The sequence below is a fragment of the Myotis yumanensis genome, unplaced genomic scaffold, assembly GCF_028538775.1.
Source record: "Myotis yumanensis isolate MYYU_CA2020_CCGP unplaced genomic scaffold, mMyoYum1.0.hap1 SCAF_1, whole genome shotgun sequence".
Classification (NCBI taxonomy): Eukaryota; Metazoa; Chordata; class Mammalia; order Chiroptera; family Vespertilionidae; genus Myotis; species Myotis yumanensis.
This window is the reverse complement of record NW_027223752.1, coordinates 60,306,568-60,331,305: the sequence shown is the minus strand read 5'-3', so window position 1 is coordinate 60,331,305 and position 24,738 is coordinate 60,306,568. Positions and strand designations below refer to the sequence as shown.

General features: G+C 36.7%; 1 protein-coding gene across 1 annotated transcript in view; it reads left to right on the top strand.

Annotated features, from left to right (window-relative positions):
* Positions 1 to 24,738, top strand: part of UNC13C (unc-13 homolog C) — a 525,683-nt gene that overhangs the window by 448,161 nt on the left and 52,784 nt on the right. The window contains exons 25-29 of the mRNA XM_070422420.1: positions 4,654 to 4,742; positions 9,321 to 9,470; positions 14,663 to 14,786; positions 17,484 to 17,540; positions 22,471 to 22,551. Coding sequence (XP_070278521.1) covers positions 4,654 to 4,742; positions 9,321 to 9,470; positions 14,663 to 14,786; positions 17,484 to 17,540; positions 22,471 to 22,551 — 501 coding nt within the window. The remainder of the gene's footprint in view (positions 1 to 4,653; positions 4,743 to 9,320; positions 9,471 to 14,662; positions 14,787 to 17,483; positions 17,541 to 22,470; positions 22,552 to 24,738) is intronic.

Sequence of the window (24,738 nt, the reverse complement as noted above, 5' to 3'; positions counted from 1 at the left end):
CAAAATCCAAAAGAAGGAACCAAGAGCTCAAGTTGAACAACATTTTTTCTTAGAAATGAGGCTTACTCTCTCAGAGAAGTAGTGGAGCAGTTAGCATTTATTAAAGGATTTTCTGCAAAAAACTTGAGAAGTGTGTGAAACCTACTAGACTAATTATTCAATTTTGGACCCTGTGAAGATGAGGGCAATCGGCCTCCCTAATCTGCACTGCTTTAAATAAACAAGTAATGGAAAGTTAACCCTGATGAGTTGAACATGCTAAAAGGTAGTCTAGTGGCCTGTAGAACAGAGAAAGGAAATGAGCTAGCAATGCACACTGGAAAAGGAATGAAATTCACACTAAAGATCCTTAACTTCTTCCATACAGTCTTTATTCTTTCAAGAGTTTGTGTTGAGTTTTCAAAGGAGTTTAAATGCCACTTCCCAACCAATGAGTTATAAATCTCACTAAGACCTTAATGGTTGCTTTAACAATTGCTGTTGTAAGAGGCTGAGATAACATATCCTCCCTTTCTTCTCTTAGGGAAAGATTTTGTGCTGGAAAACAAACATGCAGTGTGGGTATGATAACCATATTTTTTGAGCCAAAGAAATATCAGGACATAATCTGACATGGTCTGGCAAGCAGAAAAATATTTGACTAAGTTGTAACTCCAGAATATATGGTTGCCAAGGAATGAAAGATTCTATTAATAGTCACTGCAAAATAGCGTTTCAAGGAAAAGGAGCGTTCTGGACATCTGAATTTTCTTTGAGGGAGTTTGTGCATACTTATTTCTTTCTGCCCTTGCCTCCCTCCTGAAATATTTGGTAAATGCCTAGGCATGCCAGACACTGAGGCAGACACCTAGATAGAAAGCTAAATAAGTTAGAGTTCCACCATGGAAGATAGAGATTTATGAGAGAACAGTCAGAAGAGAGTGTTGTGTGGGCAGTAATAGGAAAAAGCAGAGCTAGTGCAGAAGCTAAAGCTACTAACTGCCTAGGGTGAACATGTGGAGGAAGATTTGCAAAAGGAGGTGATAAGTGAATTTTCTTTTAAAGGAAAAGTAGAAGAGCTTTAAGGACAAAGATTTAAAAGATATCTTCCCAGCTAGCTCTCTTTTCCAGACAAGTTACCAAGGCTGGATGGTATAAAACATCTCAATGGTGTAAAATTCAGACATTAGTTATGTATGACTAAGGTTCATTCTGATCTTTAGAGCCACACTTTACTAGCCTAGATTTTGGAATTCTTAAACTTTTCATAGAGTGTCTATAAAATCTTTTTGTGATCTTTATTAAACTCAGAATTTGATTTGGTATTCTTAAGTTTTCATTGAGTATATTCCTCTTTACATGGATCCACTTGTTGTTTCGTTTTTGTCGGCCATTTAAGTTGTTCGGGGACACTGCTTCAGTTTCTAATTTAAAATAAATTTATTAACTGTGAATTGAGAATGCTTGAATTTTTTTTTCTTTTTTTGGCTTTTAATAATTTCATAATTAAACAAAAAAGGTGCAAGTTAATTTTTATGTTTGACATCATGTAACTTCTGAACTAGGCTAAGTTTAAACCTTTGTGAGAAAAATTAGGTAGCTTCTGACCTTTCCTAAGTAGCCAATAGTTTATAATATATGCTTCTGTTAATTTAGGCAATAAACTCTCAAAGCCCAAATTATTATTTCTTATAAACTCTAGGGAGTTTATAGGAATAAGGAAAATTTCCTCAATTTGGTCATATAAAGAAATGCAAAATTACTCAAGAATTGGTAAATAGTGAGCATCTAGTAAAGGACTTTCTGCAAAAATTTTGAGGAGCGTGTGAAACCTACCAGACTAATTATAATTATAACACACTCTAATTATAAAACAATCTCTTCAGGCAGTCTGAAGAGATTGTTTTATAATTAGAGTATGGTATTTATGCTCATTATTATTGCAAAAGACCTACAATTTGAATATCGGACTCAAAATTACTGTTGCTATTTTAATGGTTTATGGTATGATTTGGATCAGATAAACATTGAATACTTAACCGAAACTAAACATTTTCTAGGTTTCTTTTATCCCCCTTTTGACCTGGTTATAAGCATTGTCTGTCAGCACCTACTTAGAAACCCACGCTTCTCTCAGGAAATGAAAACTGTCAACCAATATTTAAAATTCTATCGTTAGACTATTTCAGATTTTCAAGTAATAGCCAATTATTTGATAAGAAATCTCCATTCACAAAATACCTAAAGTGGACTAAAATAATTTATGGGAAAATAGCATAATTTTACCCAACTGACCTATTTAATCATTTTGTGTGATTTTTAAAGTCATTTTCTTAACAGATGAACAAACTACCTCAGAGTAGATACCAAACTAGTATGAAAACACAATCTGATTTTAAATAAGAACCAACCACATTTCCTGAAGAGAATCCTACTATCTGAGCCATATCCTTGAAGGTGGCAGATATGTAAGAAACTATCACCTACACCCACTTTTTCCAAGGTGTGGGGAACAGGAAGCCCTGGAAGGACTTCTCTTATATTCCCTATTCTGCAACATTTTATCCAAATAAAATCAGATTAAAGTTGGTCTTAGGACAACAGCAGTAAAATATAACAAAAAAATTCAGTTTGCATGGTTCTCTAGGATTGGGTAGGACAATCCACATACTTATTTTGGTTGAAGTTTGAGGAGTAATGGTTTATTAGGCTAATCGTGCTTCAATGCATATTAGTGGAGGCCTTATTACATAGGTACTCTCTAGTTGTCTTTATGAATCACTCCTTGCAACTAGTTGTAGCTGAATACAACTCTCAAGGACATTCTGGTTTTCCAACTCCTAGAAAAGCCTACTAGTACATTTGTTATGGTGGCCTGTGTGTCTATAAGTAAGAGCTGTGAGCCTATCTGAAAAAAAATGGAGTCCAAAAGAATCTAATAGAGAAGTAGAAACTAATCATATTGGCTGTAATAGAGTAGTAGAAACTAATCAATCCTGAAATAATCTGGATTTGAGTCAAATTTGACATCAAGGATTAGTTTGATATAACCAATAAAGCATCAGATGTCAAATGCAATTTTTTAAATTTCTATTCCAATGTTTTTAGTCACATCATTACAACCTAAAGCAACCCAGTGGCTAAGGTATATAAATAATACTTTTCCCTAACAGTTATTTAATATTAAAAAATGCTCTTGGGAGGATTACAGGGTCAATGTATACTGGTTTTGTCCTTGGGCTGGCTCCAAGTGTTTAAACTGATGTTGGGTCCTGCATGTATTTGGTAGAATCATATTCCTTAGATTCTATTGCTGTAAGTCCTCCTTTAATTTGTTCTATTCCCAAAAGTTGGCTTTATCCCATTCTCTTGTTTTCAATAGTAGACCCACTTCTATAAGAAATATAGGTACTAATAATAGGAAACTAAATTTCTCAAGACTCAAATGAAGATTGGCTTATATTTCAGAGAATAGTCTAGATTTCCCTTTATATGAATTTCTAGCAGCTTGATACAATACATCTATGAAAAGTCATCCTATTTACAACTCACTTGCAAAACCATAATTAAAAACAGGATACAATATTCTAAATTCTGGTAAATTTTGTGTTGATCTTAAACACAAATTATAAAAATATTCTGTCAAGATGATAGATTGATGTTTGTTTATTTTTATAGCATAACATTAAATCTGCCTGGCCAGTGTCGCTCAGTGGTTGAGCATTTTCCTACGAATCAGAAAGTCTCAATTTGATTCCCAGTCAGGGCACATGCCTGGGTTACAAGCTCAAACCCCAGTGGGGGCATGCAGGAGACTGATGAATGATTCTACCTCATCATTGATGTTTCTCTCTTTCTCACCCTCTCCCTTCCTCTCTCTGAAATAAAAAAACTAAACTAAACTCTAATAAAAAAATAAGTTGGCTTTTAAAATCTGTCCTGTAAGAACAAACATATAAAAAACCTATTTTGATTTAATTAGTATGTTTTTCCCCCAAATTTGCTGAACAGCTTAGTTCCAAGATATAAGTACTTGGATATTAAAAAAGAAACTTTAAAAAATAAATGTGTGAAACTTTGAATCTTGAACTGAGTCGCAAATTGACACCCAAAAAGAGAAGTCAGGCCTATCACTTTCAGAGAAACATTGAAGAGCTTGGATAGTTTATCCTGTTACATTTAATTCCATACTTAGAAAAATATGAAAACATATTTTAAATGAGATGCAATGCAGTACTCAAAAATTAATTTTCACCAGTTTTTTTTATTTTTAATGGGCCTATTCATTTACAGAGATACAAAGATGAAAATGTTTTTTGAAGCAACACATATATTTAACTAATGCATTGGTAGTTTTTCAAAGTTATGACATAATCATACCCTTGAAGCTGATGTTGTTATGCGTTGCATCCCATTGCTGTCACCAGCTAAGGCTTTGCTATCTAGCTGTTATTTGTATGCATGCGATGCATTTCGATCGATATTTTCATGTATAAAAACTCTTTTGATTTATGTAGAATTTCCTAAATTTTGCATTTGACTTCAAAGATAAAGGAAAAAAATTTCACAAGTGTTTTATTGTTTAACATTACTTTATAACAAGCAGAATTCTTGTAGGAGAAAAGCATGTTTTCTCAGAACTCCAAAGTAACATTGTTTGTGGTCTCTCTGCAGTTAGATCCTGAAGCTAGTGCTATTCTGAAGGAACTTCAAGTTAAACTCAGTGGAGTTCTAGATGAGCTCAGCATCACTTACGGGGAAAGGTAAGTGGCCTGAGTAGTTATTATATTATACTAAGTTTCAGTTCATAGTAGTTATGCCTTCAGTGCTGTTTCTCTCCCCTGACTGGCTAAATCCATTTAACTTGAAGACTTAATCTAAACATCATCTCCTTTGGAAAGTTTCCATGACCCTGCAATCTTACTGTGTTATCTCACTCTGTGATCCTCAGGACGCTGTGCATCCTTCAGTGGGGTGGCACTTAAAACACTGCTCTAAGTTATGGCTTAACTGCTTGATTCCCTCCCTTAACTATATGCTTCTTAAGGGCGGAAGCCATATCTCATTCCTATTTGCAACTCTAGTGTTTAGAGCTTACCAATTGGTTATTGAAAGAATGGAGGGAGGAAGGAAGAAAGAAAACCTTTACATACATAAGTCTGAGTTGCATTCATGTCATACATCTCATTGTGGTTGTACTTTCAAATAACTGAACTGCACCCCCATAATTGAATTAAGTCCAGATTCTAGGTTTTAGGGCTTAGAAATCTAAATGAAACTACTCTGTGGGAAATTACTGACACATTCATATTTTCCCCATTTTTTAAAAATTAGCTCTACTTGTCCATGGCATTGTTCTAAAGAGGGAGAAGTTTATCCTATATAAGATTCACTTGGTCCTCTAGAAAAAAAACACTACCGTCTCATCATCAAATGTTAAAATAGATAAGAAAGCAAACACATCTTTGAAGAGGTTCTTTAATTTCATATATAATTTGTTTTAAAAGTTTTGATTATTGATTTTTAGAGAGAGAGGAAGGAAGAGCGAGCGAGAGAGAGAGAGAGAGAGAGAGAGAAATCAATTTGTTGTTCCATTTATTTATACATTCATTGATTGTCATAGACACCCTGATCAGGGATCAAGCCCACAACCTTGGCCTATCAGGACAATGCTCTAACCAACTGAGCTACCTGGCCAGGGCCAGAACTTGGTTTAAATATTATCTCAATAAATGTTGACTTCCTATTATAAATTATGCGTTCAGTTATACAATGAAGCTTAAAAATTACTCTTATGGCATGGGCTCTTTGAACTCCACTCATTACTCATTGTGTTTTGGAAAGGTACATTTTAATGGGCATTTTATGGATTAGTGATGTCAGTTGAGATCAGAGACCAAAAAGTAAATGACACTTGAAAGCATCGTATTTTCACTCAAATATAGGAATGAGGCAAAGTAAAGAAAAATCCCTAGTGGCCTCCTCTTCAGGGTTGGGGTGTGTTCTTTGTCTTTACGCAGCCCATCCTCACAGTTCAGGTGCTGAGTGAGAAGAAGCCTTGCTGTACCAGCGTGGGGCAGTCACTCTGCTTTCTGTCTGTGTTGCTAGCTGACCTGGGCGATCCTGCTTACTTGACCTCGATGTGTATAAGGCAGTTGAAGGTTTTGTTGACCTGCAGTTGGAGAGACTGACATTGTCCCAGACATTTGGAAACTAATTGGCTCTGACTTGGGGGTGACACCTAGCGATGGTGCCTTCAGTCAGCCACTTTAGGCTTTCCTCTTGATTCCAGTTGTGAATTAATATGTGGTTAGCAGAAAGACTGTTACCTTCAGCGAGGAAGGCAAAGATAGAGATTATTTAGCAAGGCGAAGGGGAGAAAAAAAAGTGGTCAGGAATAGCTAGGGGTGTTTGGAACTTTTTCTGAAATAAGATGACTAAACAGAATGGAAACTAGAATATGAATAGAAAAAGTATATTTAAATTACTTTCTGTAATATATCCAAGTCATCTTTATGAGCAAGTACCTTTTACTTTGGACCATTTTATTTTGCTTGAAAAAACTGGAGCAAACTTCAGTTATGAAATAAGGAGTGGTGTCCTTAGGCGGGCACTTGAAGTACTCTCCTCACACGAAGCCAGCTATTTTAACCTAGATAGTGAAACTCCTGGTTCCCTAATATCTATCTCTTCCTTAGTCTTTGCAAATAGGAAAAATCTAATACTTTGCTTCTTTAAGGCTTGAATTATTGGAATAAATAACCCACATGTCATGCTTTCCTTATAAAAAGAGTAATTCTTATGTCATTGTTGCTATGGTTTGATTTCCCACACTACTAACCAGGTCTACATCACACACATGAGGCAGGTGGGAAGCCCGTACTGATCAGTGAGATCATGCTGTGAAGTTAAACTGGACACTTTTATCTGAATATCAGAGTCTAAATTAGTGGTCTAGAGCTTCAAAATTAAGTACATAATTAATTGCCCAAAGTGCATTTTATCTGTTGTTATTAAAACCCACAACAAAATAATTCTACTGTATGTACCTACAAGGATGATTTTGTAGGAAAGCCAGGAAAGCCAAACCGTACATCTGAAGGCTGGGTTCCTGGGTTCCTGGGTTCCTGACATGGTCACAGGGCACCCACCTGGGAACTGAGACGCAGTAATACCACTTCAATGCTATCATATCAATGTTTTTAAAATTGCACAGCTTGTGCCACTTGGGTTTTTGCTTGCACATATATTTTTCAGTTTTATTTTTTGGATTTTCTATATTTATTTGAATGAAATATTTGGTACCAGCAGCTGGCTGGATTAAGCAAACAAATAATTGAGGAACATTTTATAGGAATTCTTCTATAAAGTTAGTGTTTGGCTTTTTGGGTGCTCACAGAGTCTGTCATTTTTAACTGGTAATAACTCAAGCTGATTAGTAAAGACTTTTTTTCAACTAAATAAATAGATAGAAAAAAATCTTTTTAGGTGAATTTACCAAAAATTGATAGAATGAGATTTTTAGCTGAAATGCACGTGTTAGTTCACCCTGGACTAATGCCAAGATAGAAGGCCGTTATCTCTCATGCACTGATCCCCTTCCTCCATATTCCTGATCCCACACACAGAGCTCATTTCTGGTGGGGGTTTACCATGTGGGTCTGTTATAGAAATCTATTTATGCATTTTAGGAATGTGAGTATCATACCTTCTGCTCAGTCTATGCTCTACTGACTTGAAAATTGGTGCAAAAGAAAGTAGCTATCTCAAAAGTGATTATCACTAAACTCAACAGGACCAATGATGACCCATGGGTAAATCAACAGATCAAAATATCCAACATTACTTACCTTCCTTTTCCATTGCCCCAAATATCCTCCACCTCTACTCTCACTAAATAAGCATACCACCATCTCCACCACCCCCTTTCTCACCTTCTTCACCCTCCCATCCACCCTCCCCAAAGGCAGGTCTAGCCAGGTAAAAGGCAGATGGTCATGCATTTGAATTCCTTTGGCCCTGAGCCTGAAAGAGGATGTTCCATTGAATTAGATAAATATGCTGAGAGCCAAGAAATGAGCCACATCCATAGGGGCATGCTGATATCCAAGAATCAAGGAACCAGATACAAATGCCGAGTCCAGAGGAGCAAGAATGTTGTCAACGGTAAAGAAAGTCAAGAAGAAGGCACAAAGCAAAGATGGAAACAGGCCAACATGACAGCAGAAGTAGAATCAAGCCTTGACGATGCACTCAAAATTATGGACCAATATTTATAAACCTGCTATAACAGGTCCAGGAACAAGAAAAACACCCAAGTTGAGATCATTTAAAATTTATCATAGATTTCCCATATTAGTCAGTTTAATAAAACAGTCCAGAGTTCAGATTACAGGTTATGTCTCCAGATGTATATTTGGGAATTACCAGTGTATTCATTTCATGAAAGCCATTGGGATTAGATATGATTGCCAAGAAAGTGATTTTTTAAAAAATATATTTTATTGATTTTTTACAGAGAGGAAGGGAGAGGGATAGAGAGTTAGAAACATCGATGAGAGAGAAACATCGATCAGCCGCCTCCTGCACACCTCCTACTGGGGATGTGCCCACAACCAAGGTACATGCCCTTGACCGGAATCGAAACTGAGACCTTTCAGTCCACAGGCTGACGCTCTATCCACTGAGCCAAACCGGTCAGGGCAAGAAAGTGATTTTTATGGAGTGATCCAAGGATTGAGCCTAGATGATTACAATGTAAGGTTGCCAGATAAAATATAGACTATGCCCAACCAAATTTGAATTTCAGATAAACAATGGATAAGTTTTAGTATGAATATGGGGCATACTTATACTAAAAAATATTCACTATCTGAAATTCACATTACTGGGCATCCTGTGTTTTATTTGCTAAGTTTGGCAACCCTACTCCAATGGCTAACACTCAGGTAATAATTGAGAAGGAGTAGCCAGTGAGGTTAGAGGAAAGCCAAGAAGGAGTGGCATCCCAGAAGCCAAGTGAAGAATGTGAACCCAGACTCCAAGTATCTTTCAAGAACAGTCATTTTCCCAAATAATTCTCAGCTATTACTGTGAGAGATAAGGGCCAAACGAACCCCCGCTCAAATTCATTCAATGTGAAGAGCTTTATATGTGTGAGTTCCAAGTAAGCTTTCATTGCAACAACATTTTTTTCAGCTGAACAATTAAGTTTGAAAATTAATGAACAAGGGAATTCACACTACTTGAAACAGATCAAACTCCCGTGGGGTTAATTTAAAAACATGAGCAAAGAAAGGCATAAATGCTTTTATTCCGGTATTTATATTCCTTATTTTTAGTTTCCAGCTTATCATTAAGGAGTGTATAAAACAGATGGGATTTGAACTAAATCAAATGAGAACAAATGGAAATACTGCATCTAATAAAAACAGTGCGGCAATGGATGCAGAGATTGTATTAAGACCCCTCATGGACTTCTTGGACAAAACGTAAGTTCTCTACCCAGTTTTCTCTTTATTAATTGCCCTAAATTTGACTAATATGGTTTGAAGGGGAACAATTGTTTTCCTCTGTGTAGGACAGTTTTAAAAAGGCTTCTACAATATTAATTCATCAAAAAGCAAAACACTTTTAGTCCATTACTAGTGGCCAAAAAGCAGGAGTGATTTTGAACAGGAAAGGAATCATGGAAAGGAACTAAATATTGGGAACTGAGGAGGTTGCTATTCTGAGGGGGAAGAGCTTGAGGATATTATGCTCCTCAGGAAGCGTATCGTTTTATAACCTGTTGAACATTAAAAAAAAAAAAAGACTGAGTTAAGTCCAAAATATCTGATTTTGTGTCAGAAACCTACTGAGGAAGAGAATAGCACAAATGTGACTAGAATTAATTCAGCTCGGAGGCAAGTAAATAGCTGCCCAACTCAACCTCTAGCAACTATTTATTGAGTTTCCGTCTGTACCAGCCTTAGTCTAGGCATTAGATAGTGAAAAAGAGAAGCAGAGGCCCTGACTCCGTGGAAAGTACAGGTTAGTTGGTGGGAGTGGGTGTGAATGGAGGCCTTTATGACCAACTAAGACAGTGTTCTTAACCAAAAAGTTTTGTTTGCTTGCGTGTGTGTGTGTGTGTGTGTGTGTGTGTGTGTTTTGTCTTGTTTTGTTTTGTTTTGTTTTGTTTTGTTTTGTTTTGTTTTGAGGTTTCTGCTCAGTCCCTGCTCTTAGAAGTTCTAATTTCATAAGTTTGGAATCAAGGCTCCTATGTTTTTGTGTTTTTTAAAAAATATATTTTATTGATTTTTTACAGAGAGGAAGGGAGAGGGATAGAGAGTTAGAAACATCGATGAGAGAGAAACATCGATAAGCTGCCTCCTGCACACTCCCTACTGGGGATGTGCCTGCAACCAAAGTACATGCCCTTGACCGGAATCGAACCTGGGACCCTTGAGTTCGCAGGCTGACGCTCTATCCACTGAGCCAAACAGGTTAGGGCAAGGCTCCTATGTTTTAACATGTGTCCAAAATTGGGAACTGTTGATCTAAAGCAACCAGAGACTTGACTTCTTAAACAGTGATACTTGAAACCAGAGTTGAAGGTAGAAGAGAAAGGCAAAACATAATTTTGAATGCCTATCAAGGGACCGGTGTCATACCTGGTAGTTACATATGTTACTTCATTTAATATTGTTGTGGCAAATTAATTAATGCCAAAGGGACCAAGACAAATGAGAAGGATGCAATACTTCTCTTTAAAGATAAAAGCAAAGAAAAACCTAGGGAAAAGCTCTTCTATATATTTATAACTTCTATTTTAAGTCCACTTCCCTTTGCTTATAATCTTACACATGAGTAAAACTAATGTTCCTATCACTTTGATTTCAGTATTTGGTAGGTATGTTAAGTCTTCTTTTCTGTCCTCTATGAGGAAATGTCTAGAAGACAGATGAGTAGGTAATTAGCTTAGCAGGAGGTAGACAGGCAAGTGGGGGTGGATGAAAGAAGTAGCAGAAAGAAAGGAAAGAAGGAAATAAAGGTAGGAAGAAAAGAGAGAAAGAAAGGCAGGGAGAAAGACTTCTCATTTCTTTTGTTTCTTAATGTAGACTTTTATCACCTAATACTTTATACAACCCCTAAATGTTTATTTTATTGTATGGATCTCTACCATGGGCAACACAGGATTGAACCACATGAACACACTACCATTTGGGTGCCCATGTGAAGGTGAATCAAAAGCAGGACAAAGCAATTCTGATCCTCTGGAAACTCCTACTGGAATGCCTTATGTTTTGAGATTTCTAACAGCAGTGTGTAGATATGTTATTTATCATTAGCAAAACTTTGTATTTTGGGATATACTGTAATCAAAAGTTGTGGGACATACAGAAAGTTTTAAGTTATCCTGATACTGTCAGCTACTAGCTGAGGGACCTTCAATCCATTTTACCATCTATAAAATGGGGCTAATACATGAAGTAAGTAAACCCTTCCTTTTAGTGTATTTTAGAGTCCTATTTTACTCAGTTTTAATTTTCTATTTCTTATTATACTTAATTACATCATCATAGTATAATTATAAGTATTAGTAAAGATGGTGTATAAAGATAGAAAAAACATCTATGAGCTTCAAAATTTGTGACAGAGATTTGAAATTTTTTGGCAAGAATTATTATATGAGTCATAAAGAGTTGAAAGAATTCTAGGGGTAATTCAGAGTGCATAACCCTAAAGCCACTTATTAGGGGAGATTTTTTAAAAATCATATTAATTCTATTCTCAAGATTAGGGGGGGAAAATAAGGAAGGTATACAAGTAAACACAATAAGGTCTAAAGAAATAATCTCCTGGTCAGACAATCAGTATAAATTTGATTTGGGTTGTTGTTGGCTTTTTTTAATGATTTTTATAGAGAGAGAGCAAAAGAGAGTGGGGCAGAGAGAGCTGCCTTCAAACTGGCAATCCTATAGTACCCTGGGCAATGCCCAACCAACTGAGCTACACCAACCAAGGCTGATTTGGTTTGGGTTTTTAAAAGATGGATTGGGTTTGAATATATGGAAATGAGGGACAAACATTTCCAGGGGGTGAGAGAAAAGTTGAATATGTTATCATGAAAATCTTATCAACTGTATGACAGGATATCTCCATGGCCAACTAATATACAGGGCATTTGACAATTTTCTGGTTGATTGGTTCTGTGATAAGAGAATCTAGACAGCTCTGGTTCCAAATATATACTTTTTGGCTTACATCATCAAGTTGATTATCTCTGACTAAATTAAGGAAGCAGTTGCTCGATGCCCCAACTTGGGGTGTGTTGTTGTTTTTCCTGTTATTTAAAATTAGCAATAGTGAGCTGAAAGTCTTCCAGATAGCTTTGAGAAAGTCTCCTTAGAAATTGTATAGGCTCTCTTTGTCTTTGTGCAGCTTCTCTAAATAAGACATCTTATTTGTTTATGTTTCATTTTCTCTACCACAACCTCACCACTCTCTAAAATGAGCTGTAAACTTCCAGCTGGCAGAAATCTCACGCAGAGCTGCAAACATGTCAGTGATTCTATACTCATTCATTCAGTTCAGTCTAAGCAGAGGTCGTTAGCACGCCACGTACATGAGCTGCCCATAAAAACAAGATCAATTCTTAAACTCGGATCTTTTAAAAATGGAAATTACACATCTGCTGACAACATGGCAGATTTTTTGCATCTTACATTATCCTAGGGATTCCTCTGAGGCTAGAGACATCCTGGTATTCTGCTGTGAGACATCTGCTGGCTTCTGCCCTATGTCCAGACGTTACCCTTGAACAACTGTTGCTAAATGACGGGGGCTACAGAGTTTCATGAATATGCCTCAGGGTTCCCAACTCCCCTCTTTATCCAGAGGAGGTGTTTTCATGCATTTTTTGTTGTTGTTAATCCATCTGAGGATCTTTTTTCCATTGATTTTTAGAGATAGTGGAAGGCAGGGAGAGAGACAGAGAGAAAGATACATCGCTTTGAGAGAGACACATCGATTGGCTGCCTCCTACACGCGCCCTGACCAGGGCCAGGTATTGAACCTGCAACCCAGGTACATGCCCTTGACCAGAATTGAACCCAAGACCCATCAGTCCATGGGCTGATGCTGTAACCACTGAGCGAAACCAACTAGGGCTCATGCATTTTTATATATTCAGTATTCACGTTCTATAGTGTTAGGAGAAATACTTCTACATGAAAATGCATTTTGGAAATCTCTCTCTTTGCCTCTCACATGTCACATGCCTTTAAATATGAATTATTACTTTGATTATTTAAATGTTAATTATATATTTAAATATTTAAAGCAGTCAATTCTACCTCTCTCAGAACCACAACCCAGGTTATAATTCCTGAGTCCAAAAGTATACAGAGTATTTAGCACACTGTCATCAGTGAAGTTTTTGTGACATGTATGACCCACCTTTGGCACACTGTGAAATACATTTGATTAGCTCTTCTTAAAGTCTCAGAGTTCATTGTCATCTTTTGGGACATTCAGTAAATATTTATGCAGCAGTGTGTCTTCATGTACTGCTGGGCCTTCATACACAAACACATTTATCAAGGACAGCGCAGGGCATGTGGATTTAGAGAAAGGGCCTGGCTTTGAATCTAGTCCTCACCAGCTTCACTTCTTTGGGCAAGTTCCCTAATCTCTCTGAGTCTGTTTCTGACTTCTGAAATGTATACAGTAAGAGGTGAGAAATATCTGTAGAAGAGGTTACCAAACAATGATGTTATATAAATGTTAGATGATGTCACCATCATTATCTCACCACGGGAACAATTTGTAACAGATGCCTTAAACCTATTAAAGTTGGTAAATTTGGAATCTTAAAACAAAACTGAACTCGGAGAAACAGAACAACTTTGGTGGTTGCCAGAGGTGGGGGATGGGGATGTGTGGGAAAGGGTGAAGGTGGTCAAAAAGTACAAAGTTCCAGTTGTAAGAGAAATAAGTCCTGGGGATGTAACGCACAGCATGGTGACTGCAGTTAACAATAATGGGTTGTGTAGTTGAGAATTGCTAAGAGAGTAGATCTTAAAAGTTCTCATCACAAGAAAAAGTTATAAATATGTGAGATAATGGATGCTAACTAAACTTATTGTGGTAATCATTTCAAAATATATACATACTAGTATATCAAATCATTATGTTGTACACCTTAAACTTGCCACCATGTTATATGTCAATTGTATATCAATAAAACTGGAAAATTAATAAAGTTGATAAATATAGGATCTTGAGGGAAATTGTATGCATCTTTGCCATCTTGTTATGTTGGCTCAGAGCCAGGTAGTGATCAGATGTGTTTGGTTAGTGTTTGACCTGAACCATGGACACAGAGCAGGTGCTAAACACAAGTCGGGAATAAGGGTGAAAATCATGTACTTTGGGAGCCTTGGTGTCAATTTAGGAAACAATTTAAGTAAAGAAATAATCTGAATTCATTTTCTACTAATTAGTGAGTTATCTAATGTATCGTATGATGAAATAGATTTTTGATATGTATTTTTTATTTGAAATGTAGTATTTGAATACTGTAAAGGCCTATTTGGGTATTTGAACCACAGTATTGAGAAATGGGAATCTCTAATCAATAAAATAAGTTGAAACCTGGATAGGAGATTCATAAGTGATTGTATGTCTTATTTTACTTCAGATTGAGTCTCTCAGCAAAAATCTGTGAGAAAACAGTTCTGAAGCGACTTTTGAAAGAGCTATGGAAGCTAGTTCTAAACACAATAGAAAAACAAATTGTTCTCCCTGCTCTGACAGATCAAACAGTAAGTGTTTAAACTAAGTTTGATTTTACTTTCAATAACCCATCTAATTGATTTCTGTTTTAGTGAATGGATTTGATCCAGATGAAGTATTAATTAAACCCACTTTGAGAAAAAGTGTTTGGTATACAATGTCTTAATAATGATCATTCAAATAACATTAATCTATGCAAATCAATTTTACACAATGGGAATAGCAATCACACTTCATCTCTTGAAAAAATGTAGCAAAGTTAAACTTATAGGGTTATCTGGTCTACACACATAATTTTTTAAATATTACTGTGAACCTCCAAAGAATTCGATTTAGGGTAGAACATCCCCACTGTGTTTCTTTCTGAAACCTCACTCTTTAAGGAGATAAATTCAGCACTACCATATGGGATTTTTTTCCCTCTGTACATTTTGCTTTCATCTATTAACTTCCCCCATGGAGGTTAATAGAGGAGGCATCTTTTAGAGGATTTGAAGCACATAATTGTATCATACACAGTAAAATGGAAAGAGAACCAGAAAGGTAGATTGGCAGCAAAGTTAGACCATGGCCAAATGGATACACCGTGCTAGGATTCTCAATTCCTAGATCCTGAGCCAAGTAAGTTAAAAAATAATCCTAACAAGCACCCATTATAGAGTAATTTTCTTTTTTTTTTCTGTGAGGAAGACAAGCTGATGAAAATAATGTGTAATTTAAACTAAAATCTGTGTTGAGCCCTTAATTATGCACACTCATATTTATCCAATGAAATTATATAGAAAATATTTTCATGTAAAGTGTTTCAAGATGCAAAGATACCTATGTTTTTATTGATTTACTGCCAACAATGGGTGATAAAATATAAATTAATTTAAGTTTTGCTTTATGCCATTAATGTGTGGTATCATCATTTGTACATATGAGTAGCCAAATCACATGTAAACACCCACCCACACACACACAAACACACACACACACACACACAACACCCCCACACAGACCCTGCTCTGCTACAATATGTAAGGCATTTCTAAAACACCAGTTAGTGATCATGTAATTGGCTTATATAGAATTTTCCTAGGTGAGAGGCTTTGGAATATAATAGGAGAACTATAAACTTCAGAAAAAGAAAAAAAAAGGACTAAGCTTGGTTATTACATAGGCAAGTGTCCTTTCATACCCAATTTAAAAAAAATTATTTTGTCTGGCTGGCATGGCTCAGTGGTTCAGCATCGACTTATGAACCAGGAGATCAGGGTTCAATTCCCAGTGTATGGCGTGCAGGGGGCAACCAATCAATGAGTCTGATCATTGATGTTTCTATCTCTCCCTCTCCCTTCCTCTCTGAAATCAATAAAAATATTTTTTAAATAATAATTTCAAGTGGGGGGAGAGTCCACTTGTCCATAAGCCTTCGATCCAGAAAGATGCACCTTTCATGACTCACACAGGGCAGGCTGCCCTCCCCCTGCTTGTATGGGTATTGTCTCAGCCCATAACTGTACTCTCTTGTTTTGTTGTTCTTTGTTTGGGGTATGTTTTTGAATTTTTAATATTCCTTGAAGCAGCCACTAGCCTCAATGAGCAACCTGCATGCTACCTCCCAAAGAAGCATTTCTTGTTTTTGACAGTTGTTTGTTAACAAAATTACATAAGCGTCAGCAAGGCTGCCCACTGCTATTTCCCCCGTGAGCCCTACTGTTTCTAGTGCACAATTCTGTAGAGTATGAGAAGACATAAATCATGACATAGCAAAAATACTATCGATGACATTTCAGTTTTGATATAGACCTTCCCTGTGAAAGCTGACCATAACAATTTTCTCTAGCATTGAGATCTCTCAGTATGAAGCTATATCACTTATTGATTCATTCCATATATGGTCTTTGAGGTTCTACTACAGTATACTAGGTACTGTGCTGGTTGCTGGAGATAAAATAAGGCAAAATAAGTCAGTTGCTGTGTTCATGAACTTTGTCATTTCTAATTTCCTAATGAATATACAGGCTCCACTAAAAAAAATGGAGATTTGTTACTCCAGAATGATTGTTTTTCTTACTGTGAAAATATTCTAGATTACCAATGAACTTAGTCAAAGTTATTACTTTTCTTGTCACATTTACCAATAGATATGCCTCTAGCTATTTATTCTAGTAGTGTGGTAGAGGCTTATTCCAGTATTTTATTTCCAGGATGTTAGGCTACTAGGAAGAGGCTACAGCTGAGGGAGGGCTTGGGAGGGCAGGTCTCTGAGAATTGGCACAGCACCTCAGGAGTAACAGCTCACCTTCCTCATCTCTGTATCTTAAAATTTTGCAGATTTATTTTGGGAAGGAATGGAGTAAAGGAGTTGCCTCATTTGAAGGTAAATTAATGAAATTTAAAGATCACTGATTGAATCCACATGCTAAACTGACTATGGAAGCAACAATCCATTCAGTAACCGAGACTCACAGCCTGCAGAAGTAGGGTACCTGTGAGGACAATTATAAGCTAGCAGTACTAGATGTCTTTGACCCAATCTGTAAAATAGACCTACTAAGGGCATCTGGCATAAAAGTCACCAATAATATAGGGAAATAAAGCAAATTCTCTATTGACCACATTTCTAATGCAACTATTACTAAAGCTTTTAAGACTAAATCTTCTCTCTCTCTCTCTCTCTCTCTCTCTCTCTCTCTCTCTCTCTCTCTCTCTCTTTTTCTTTTAATGTGTATCTCTAGGGACCCCAGATGATTTTCATCACTGCTAAAGATCTTGGACAATTATCGAAACTAAAGGTAATAAGAATTCATAAAATTACTGGTTGTCTGTGAAAAGTGATGAGCTAATTGCAGCTCTGCAAGAAACCATCCTCCTACCAATTATGGTATCTACCATGGCAGGACTAAGAACATGTGTGTCTGGGATCTCACAGTCCCTTGAAGGAGGGATCAGGTCAACTATAGGGACTGAATTTTGCTTTTTTTCCCTTTCCACCATGTTGCTCACATTTTCCAATTAGTAGGGCAACTACTAATTGGCTTTGTATTGAAGCATGCAGCATTACTGCTTTTGGAATATATTAGAGAACAGACTTCCTTTCATATATTAAAATGGCTTTATGTGAATAAATGCAAATTGCAATGTGTCATAGAAATCCAATAAAGTCTAGAGGTCTTATAGGCAAAAGGTCTAATTGGGAAAATGAAACTCCTCAAAGCAGTTATTAAATTTTCAACATATTAAACACCATTATAAATGAGAATTTGCTGACTAAGTAACCCTGCCTTTTATTATTGCTTGAGATCCCTAATACTTTGCAGCTATGATAGGAATTTGGCTAGTCAGGATAGGAACTTGACTGGTTAAAACACATATTATTGTTCTGTGACTGGCTTATTTCACTTATCATAATGTCCTCCAACTTCATCCATGTTGTCACATATGGCAGGATTTCCTTTGTTTTAAAGGCCAAATAATATTCACTGTATGTATATGCCACATTTCTTTCATCCATTCATTCATTCATCAGTGGATCACACATAGGCCAACATTGTGACTATAGTCAAAATACATGCTGTTCTGTTTCATTTTTATGGATTAGAATATAGTGTCACATGGGGGTGGGTTCCAGACACAGATCACCTTGGCTCCAGTTCTACCTCAGGTGCTTCCAACTATGGTGACACCAGCCAAAGTATTTAACCTCTTTAATGTTCAGATGTGGGATTTGTAAAATGCAAAACAGTTTAACACCCGGTCCATGGGACTGTTGTGAGGCTAAGTGAGATAATGGGACACTATCTTTGCATAGTAACTACAAAGAGAATACCACCTCCTACTCGCAGAAACAGCTATTTGTCTCCTCCCCCAGCTGGCAGCTCCCAGCTAGGTACCACAGGATTGTTTTGTGTGTAACACACAGGGGGAGGATAATCCATTTGACTGTGTAATTACTTATTCTGATAAAAATAGCTACCCTGTAATTTCAGAATCCTGTTTTATTACCTACATTATCCCCTTCCTCAGGAAAATAAAAAGCCAATAATCCATTTAGAAGACATAACCATCACTTAAAATTGTTTTTACAGGTTTTCAGTGATTTCGATAGTTTAAAGGGAAGGTAGATGTCACTGCCAGACTATTATTTTGTATCTCGGATCTCTTTATCCCTCGTACACCTTCCTGAGATTTCTAGTTTCTACTTTGAAAAATGAATTTTACGTGTTGAAGTTGCTCCTATAAAACCATGAAGGTGAAACAGCATAGTGTGTCATTACAAAAGAAATGGCCCTGGCCACGCTTCTAGCATCTGTGTGATATTAGGAAACATACTCCATCTCCCCAAGTTTCCATTTCCTGAATGGATCGTTACATCAGCTAGAAGTGTTTCAATTCCAGGTGATGAAAAGCCAGAGTAACATAAGCAAAGAAGGATTTTTATTTCTACATGAAACTTTATAGTCCTGGGACAACTCTGTTTTCTATCACTGCTTGATTAAGAACTCAAACGGTGTTATAGAACCCAGTTACTACCTCTCAGCTGCACTTTCCTTATGTGATGTGTTACTGTAACATTCCCCCCTTTCTGTTTGTACAATAGCTGTCTCTGCTCAGTATCTAACATCTTTGAACCAGAAATCTTGTAGAGAATACCCACCTTGATGCAAGGAATTCCAGCAAAGCCCACTGGCACATCATCAGCTCTGATGGAGTGTTATCACCATCCCCAAGCCAACAACTGTGGCCTGGGGAATGACATACGCCATTTGCCTTAATTCATATAGGCACCCCTGATTTGCAGTCAGGCCTGTTCAAATCTTATAAACTCTGCATGGGATGGAGACTGGCTCCTCAGAGGGTACATGCATGCTAGGTGAGAAAAATCAGAGTCCATGCTAAGTTAGGTCCCTTTGGAGCCCCCATATTTTATCAATTCAATTAATTCTCTTTTGATTGTAATAAACTAATAACAGGTACTCTACTTCTAATAAACTAATCATCTGTAATTATGAATAAAATGTACAAAAAGGGTTAGTGCATCAACACTGTGATAATCTGAAGGACTAAAAGTAGAATCTTGGTATCCTTGGGTGATGGAAAATAACTTAGTTCTGTATCATATTTTTCTATTGCTGACCCTTGCTTGGTTTTTAGTTTTAAATTATTAGTCCATTTAATTATTACTTGAATTACAAAGCAATACATCCTCTATAATCATATCCAAAAACTTAAAATTCTAGCCATAAAGAAGAACTTGAAAATTTACAAAGCTATTTTCCCCATGTCATTAGAATATTACTACTAATATTTTTTTAACCTTTGGGCCTTTGCATTGTTTATATATTAGTATGAAATCAGATTTGGTTTACTGGAAAAGTACTATTTAAAATAATTGTACCATTGGATAGATTTAGAAATCCTATATAGAAATATTAACAAAAAATAAGCTTACTTAAAAGAACACAGGTTCAAAGAAAATAGAATAATGAGGGTACTAAAATTTTGAATGGATTCATAAAACAAGTATTTATTTAGCAGTTGGATATATATTTATTACCGCCTGTTTCTGGAACTTCATAATGTATGGATATTATGTATACCCAACTTTTGACTATTTAATGGGATCAGATTTGTCATAATGTTTTGAATGAATACATCTTATAGAAAAGTGGTAATACAATATCAAACCAATGAAGAAAAATATATCTGAGACTATGGGTTTATCATAAGCAAAGGTAACTCATTGGGCAATAATTCATTGCCAGCCTCTTTCAGAGACTTCCTTATTTGAATGAGCTATTATTAAATCCCAGAAAAATTTTTCTAGAAAGAATTATGGTTTTCTACAGCACCACATATATTATTGATTAACATCTATTAAACAATTTGAACACATTGTAAAGCTAGTCAAGATTGATGAAGCCTGAGATTTATTTAATATAAAAGATTTGTAGCCAAACCGGTTTGGCTCAGTGGATAGAGCGTCGGCCTGCGGACTCAAGGGTCCCGGGTTCGATTCCGGTCAAGGGCATGTACCCTGGTTGCGGGCACATCCCCAGTGGGGGGCGTGCAGGAGGCAGCTGATCGATCTCTCTCATCAATGTTTCTAGCTCTCTATCCCTCTCCCTTCTTCTCTGTAAAAAATCAATAAAATATATTAAAAAAAAAAAAAAAAAGATTTGTATTTACTTGCCTATCCTAAAGCATTTCCCCTATAATTCAGCAAACATTTTTCATTACTCTTTGAGCCTCAAGGGTTATTTAATATTTATGTTTAAAAATGTTAAATGGACACACATGTTTGAGTTGAAATCCCTGTATCAGAAAGATGCAGTGAGATGCAGACATGTATACCATGGGTCCATGAAACATTATACTGTGGTTTCAACATTCAATATTCAAAGGAATGTGATTCTATTTAAGCATGCTGAACTTTACAGGATAAGGTGAAAGAAGTGCAATTCAGTTCCAAAAATATATTGAATGCCTAGCAGGTGATGATTGCCAAGATAGGTACTGAAAGGCTGCAGAAGCAAGACACAGAAACCACCTTCAGGAAGTCGTGGCATCTACTAACAGCATAAGGGATAGAACAGAGCGATGAGCCACTAGTTTTGATGGCACAGTTTGTGAATTGAACAGAGTTAATGAACTGGTTGTTTTATAACCATTCCTGGCTACGGTAGCAAATGATGGTCTAAATAAAGCCCAGGCTCCATTTGCCAAGCCATACGTGCTGATGTGAGGCTGTGCCCATAGAAAAAGAGATACCTTTTATTACTGACCAAAGGCACTGACCCATGAATCAAGCCATGCATTCCCGAAGCTGTGTACACCCATAAGGCCATTTCCTCAAATTCATACAAAGGCACCTGTAGAAGCTAGAATTTAAGTCCCAGGGGGGCAAAAGTCTTTCTTTATTCGACATATGTCTCAATCATCTGGAACAGTACTGGCACATAATGAGCACTCAATAAATATTTGTTAGATCTTATTGACTAGAATAGTGGCAGCCTGGGGGAGATTGTATTAACTTGGGAATTCAGTAGTTTTAAATTTTTTCTCTTAGGCAAATTTCTATTTTTATTGTTGTCTTCAATTTTCTACCATCATTTCCCTACAGAAGCTTTGACTAATGGATTGAGATTGTCCGCATTGAACAATGAGAAAAATCCATTGTAAAATATGGAAATCAGTTCTAAAATATTGAACAATTATTTTGAAATATTGAAAATATCTAGTCCTAGGTTCAGTTAACCTTTTCCTAGTAATGACTAAGCAATGAGGGGCTCCAAGAAAGAGAATAAATTGAAGGCATGATACATAGTCTTTATCAGTAGTAATTGAGAGAGGCTAGAATTCACCTCTTAAATCTTTTCCATATTGACCTGCTTTAGTCTTAAAGAACACGAAGCAAGGAATTAAGGTGGAAAATGCTTTGACTCACATTTTTCAGGTTTCTCTCTTTTGTTGTAACATTAACTTGTAAGTGGGGGAAAAAAACATAATAAATCAAAGTACTATTCTTTAAGTAAATATTTACTAGTAGCATTTCTTCTTTCGGCAAAATGGGTATTTAATATATGACAAAATAATCACCTGAAAAGTGTCAATAGGAAGAAAATATTTCAAATAAAAATGTTTTCATATGGGGATTATACAGTTTTAGTTTGAAAATAGTTAAGTTAATGAACTGGTATAAGCAATTATTAACCTGTTCCACAGGAGCACATGATTCGAGAGGATGCCAAGGGTCTGACGCTAAGACAGTGCACCATAATGGAGGTGGTCCTGGCTACCATCAAGGTAAGGCTACAGTGCCTCTGGATATGCATTGGAATCCCCCGTGTGCCCTCAGCGAAAGGTACCCCAGATGCATCTCTGTAGAGCTGTGCCATCCACGGACAGTTGTATACATGAATTCCTGAAGTGTGTCCGGCTATCCCGTATCACCTTATTACATCCATATCACTGCCCTTTTATTTGCCTCCTTTGTCTATCTCTAAAAAATGTGTGTGAAACCTATCTTGTAACATGTTTTCAAAGAAAGACATGGACTATTCCCAAAGCCCAGTTACACAGATGCCTCATGGGATTTGAGGTTACCAGAATTTCTTTTTATGTGCTCTATACTTGAAATGGTTTTTAAAAGATCAATCCCCTCTCTCTTAATGCAATAATTTAATTTTCTGCTCAAAACTCAAAGGCATTGTGCTGTGTGCATCAATTTTTCATAGCCAAAGGTTGACCAAAAGTGGTAGTGTGGGCTAAATGTGGGAAGAGCTCAAAATTTAACTTAAAATATCTTTGTTTTCATAGATCCCTTATATATTTATGTACATGAATTTTGTACATATATTTTAAAGTTTGTTAAAGTGAAAAATCAATTTATCTCCTAAATTTAAACTGTGTCCAATGTCCCCTCGCTTCACTGTAGGATGCATCTATTATTCAGGATGAGTGAAGAGTGCAGCAGAAAGTGTCAGCTACCAGGAGCTGTTTTCAGAGCATAGAATAGTCTCACTGGATGGAAACAGACTTTATAATTCATTAGAACAGAGTTCTATCCATCTAACAATTGGACACCTTCACAAAACTACCACCTCATGGCTTTTGTTTTGCAGGATCAGCATTCAATAAGAGGCCATCTTTTACTGCTTTAATGTCAAAAACTGCAAAATGAAATCAGTGAGGTGAAAGCTTTGTAACACTTGGTGGAAGCTGGGGAGTGAGAGTTTAGGCTGTGATATTACAGAAATAGAGTTTCTAAAGAAACAGCAAGAGTATTGTCTGGAAGTATGGAAATTTTACAAAATAATTTTCAGAAGAAATGGAAAAATGTGAATAAAAACCTTTGGAAATGTGAATAAGAAATGGAAAACTGTGAATAAGAGTGATAGCAGTGCTAAGAGCTCTACGTAGGAAAATGCCAGTAGAAAAAAAATAAGAACTCTGCAGTGCACCATGAAGAAGCAGGGGGGAGTAAAATCTATAGAATCTAAATCCAGCCCTTTATGGATTTTTTAGGTCAATGTATGACTTAAAGAGAGAAAGGAAAGTGTGTTCTGTGAAAAGAAGGACTGGCATTCATTAACAGACCTGGCTCCTGCCCACAACCCTAATATTTCTCTAATTCTTTGTGGTCAGGACACTTGACCAACTTTGACCCCTACAAATCTACATCTTGACAACTCAACTATCCCATCTTCCTGTCTGGGTCACCTGTGATGATCTTTTAATTCAGCCTCAGCCACAAAATACTTGCCTTGCTCTTTCAGACTTATCTGATATCCACGATTGAATAAAAGGGTCTGTGTCATTATCTTGTTATTTTAGGACTAGAGTCTGACCCTGGTACTTCTGAGCCTCAGAGTCTGAGGTCACATCTCCAGTCCTCCTATTCCCCACCTTCTTCCATGCCACCTCTTTCTCGGGGGTCCCCATGCTAGGCTTGCTATTAGACTCTTATCCCTGTGGCCTGCCCATCTGCCAGGTCATTCCCCTGATACCTGCCCTGTCATCAGTTAGCCAAGGCTAGGACGCCCTTTATCTTGTCTGCAGCTGGTATCTGTACCTGCTGACGGTCACCGCAAGCGCTACTTCTCATGTTGACTACAAAGGAACTCAGGAGAAAGAAGAAGACTACTTAAAATAATTGTAACCCAGTTGTAACCCCAATGTCTGCCTGGAGCCTAGCAAAAGGAATACCATAAGGCAAGCAGGGACCTCAGGAGGAAGATGTTCTTAGAAGCAGCAGATGCTAACCAGACTAACACCCAAAGGCTGCCAAAGAGATGAACCTTTATTTCTCTTTAGCTCAATTTAAGCAAATAAGCTGGGAATAAGAAAAGAAGAAGGAGAATGCTATGGAGTTTGTAGAATATAGATTGAAATCGTGTTTTTAATTTTTTTCAAATATCTTACAGATTCACCTTGCCTGATCCTTATAAGTATCCTGGGTGGTAGATAGATCAAGATTGATGATTCACATTT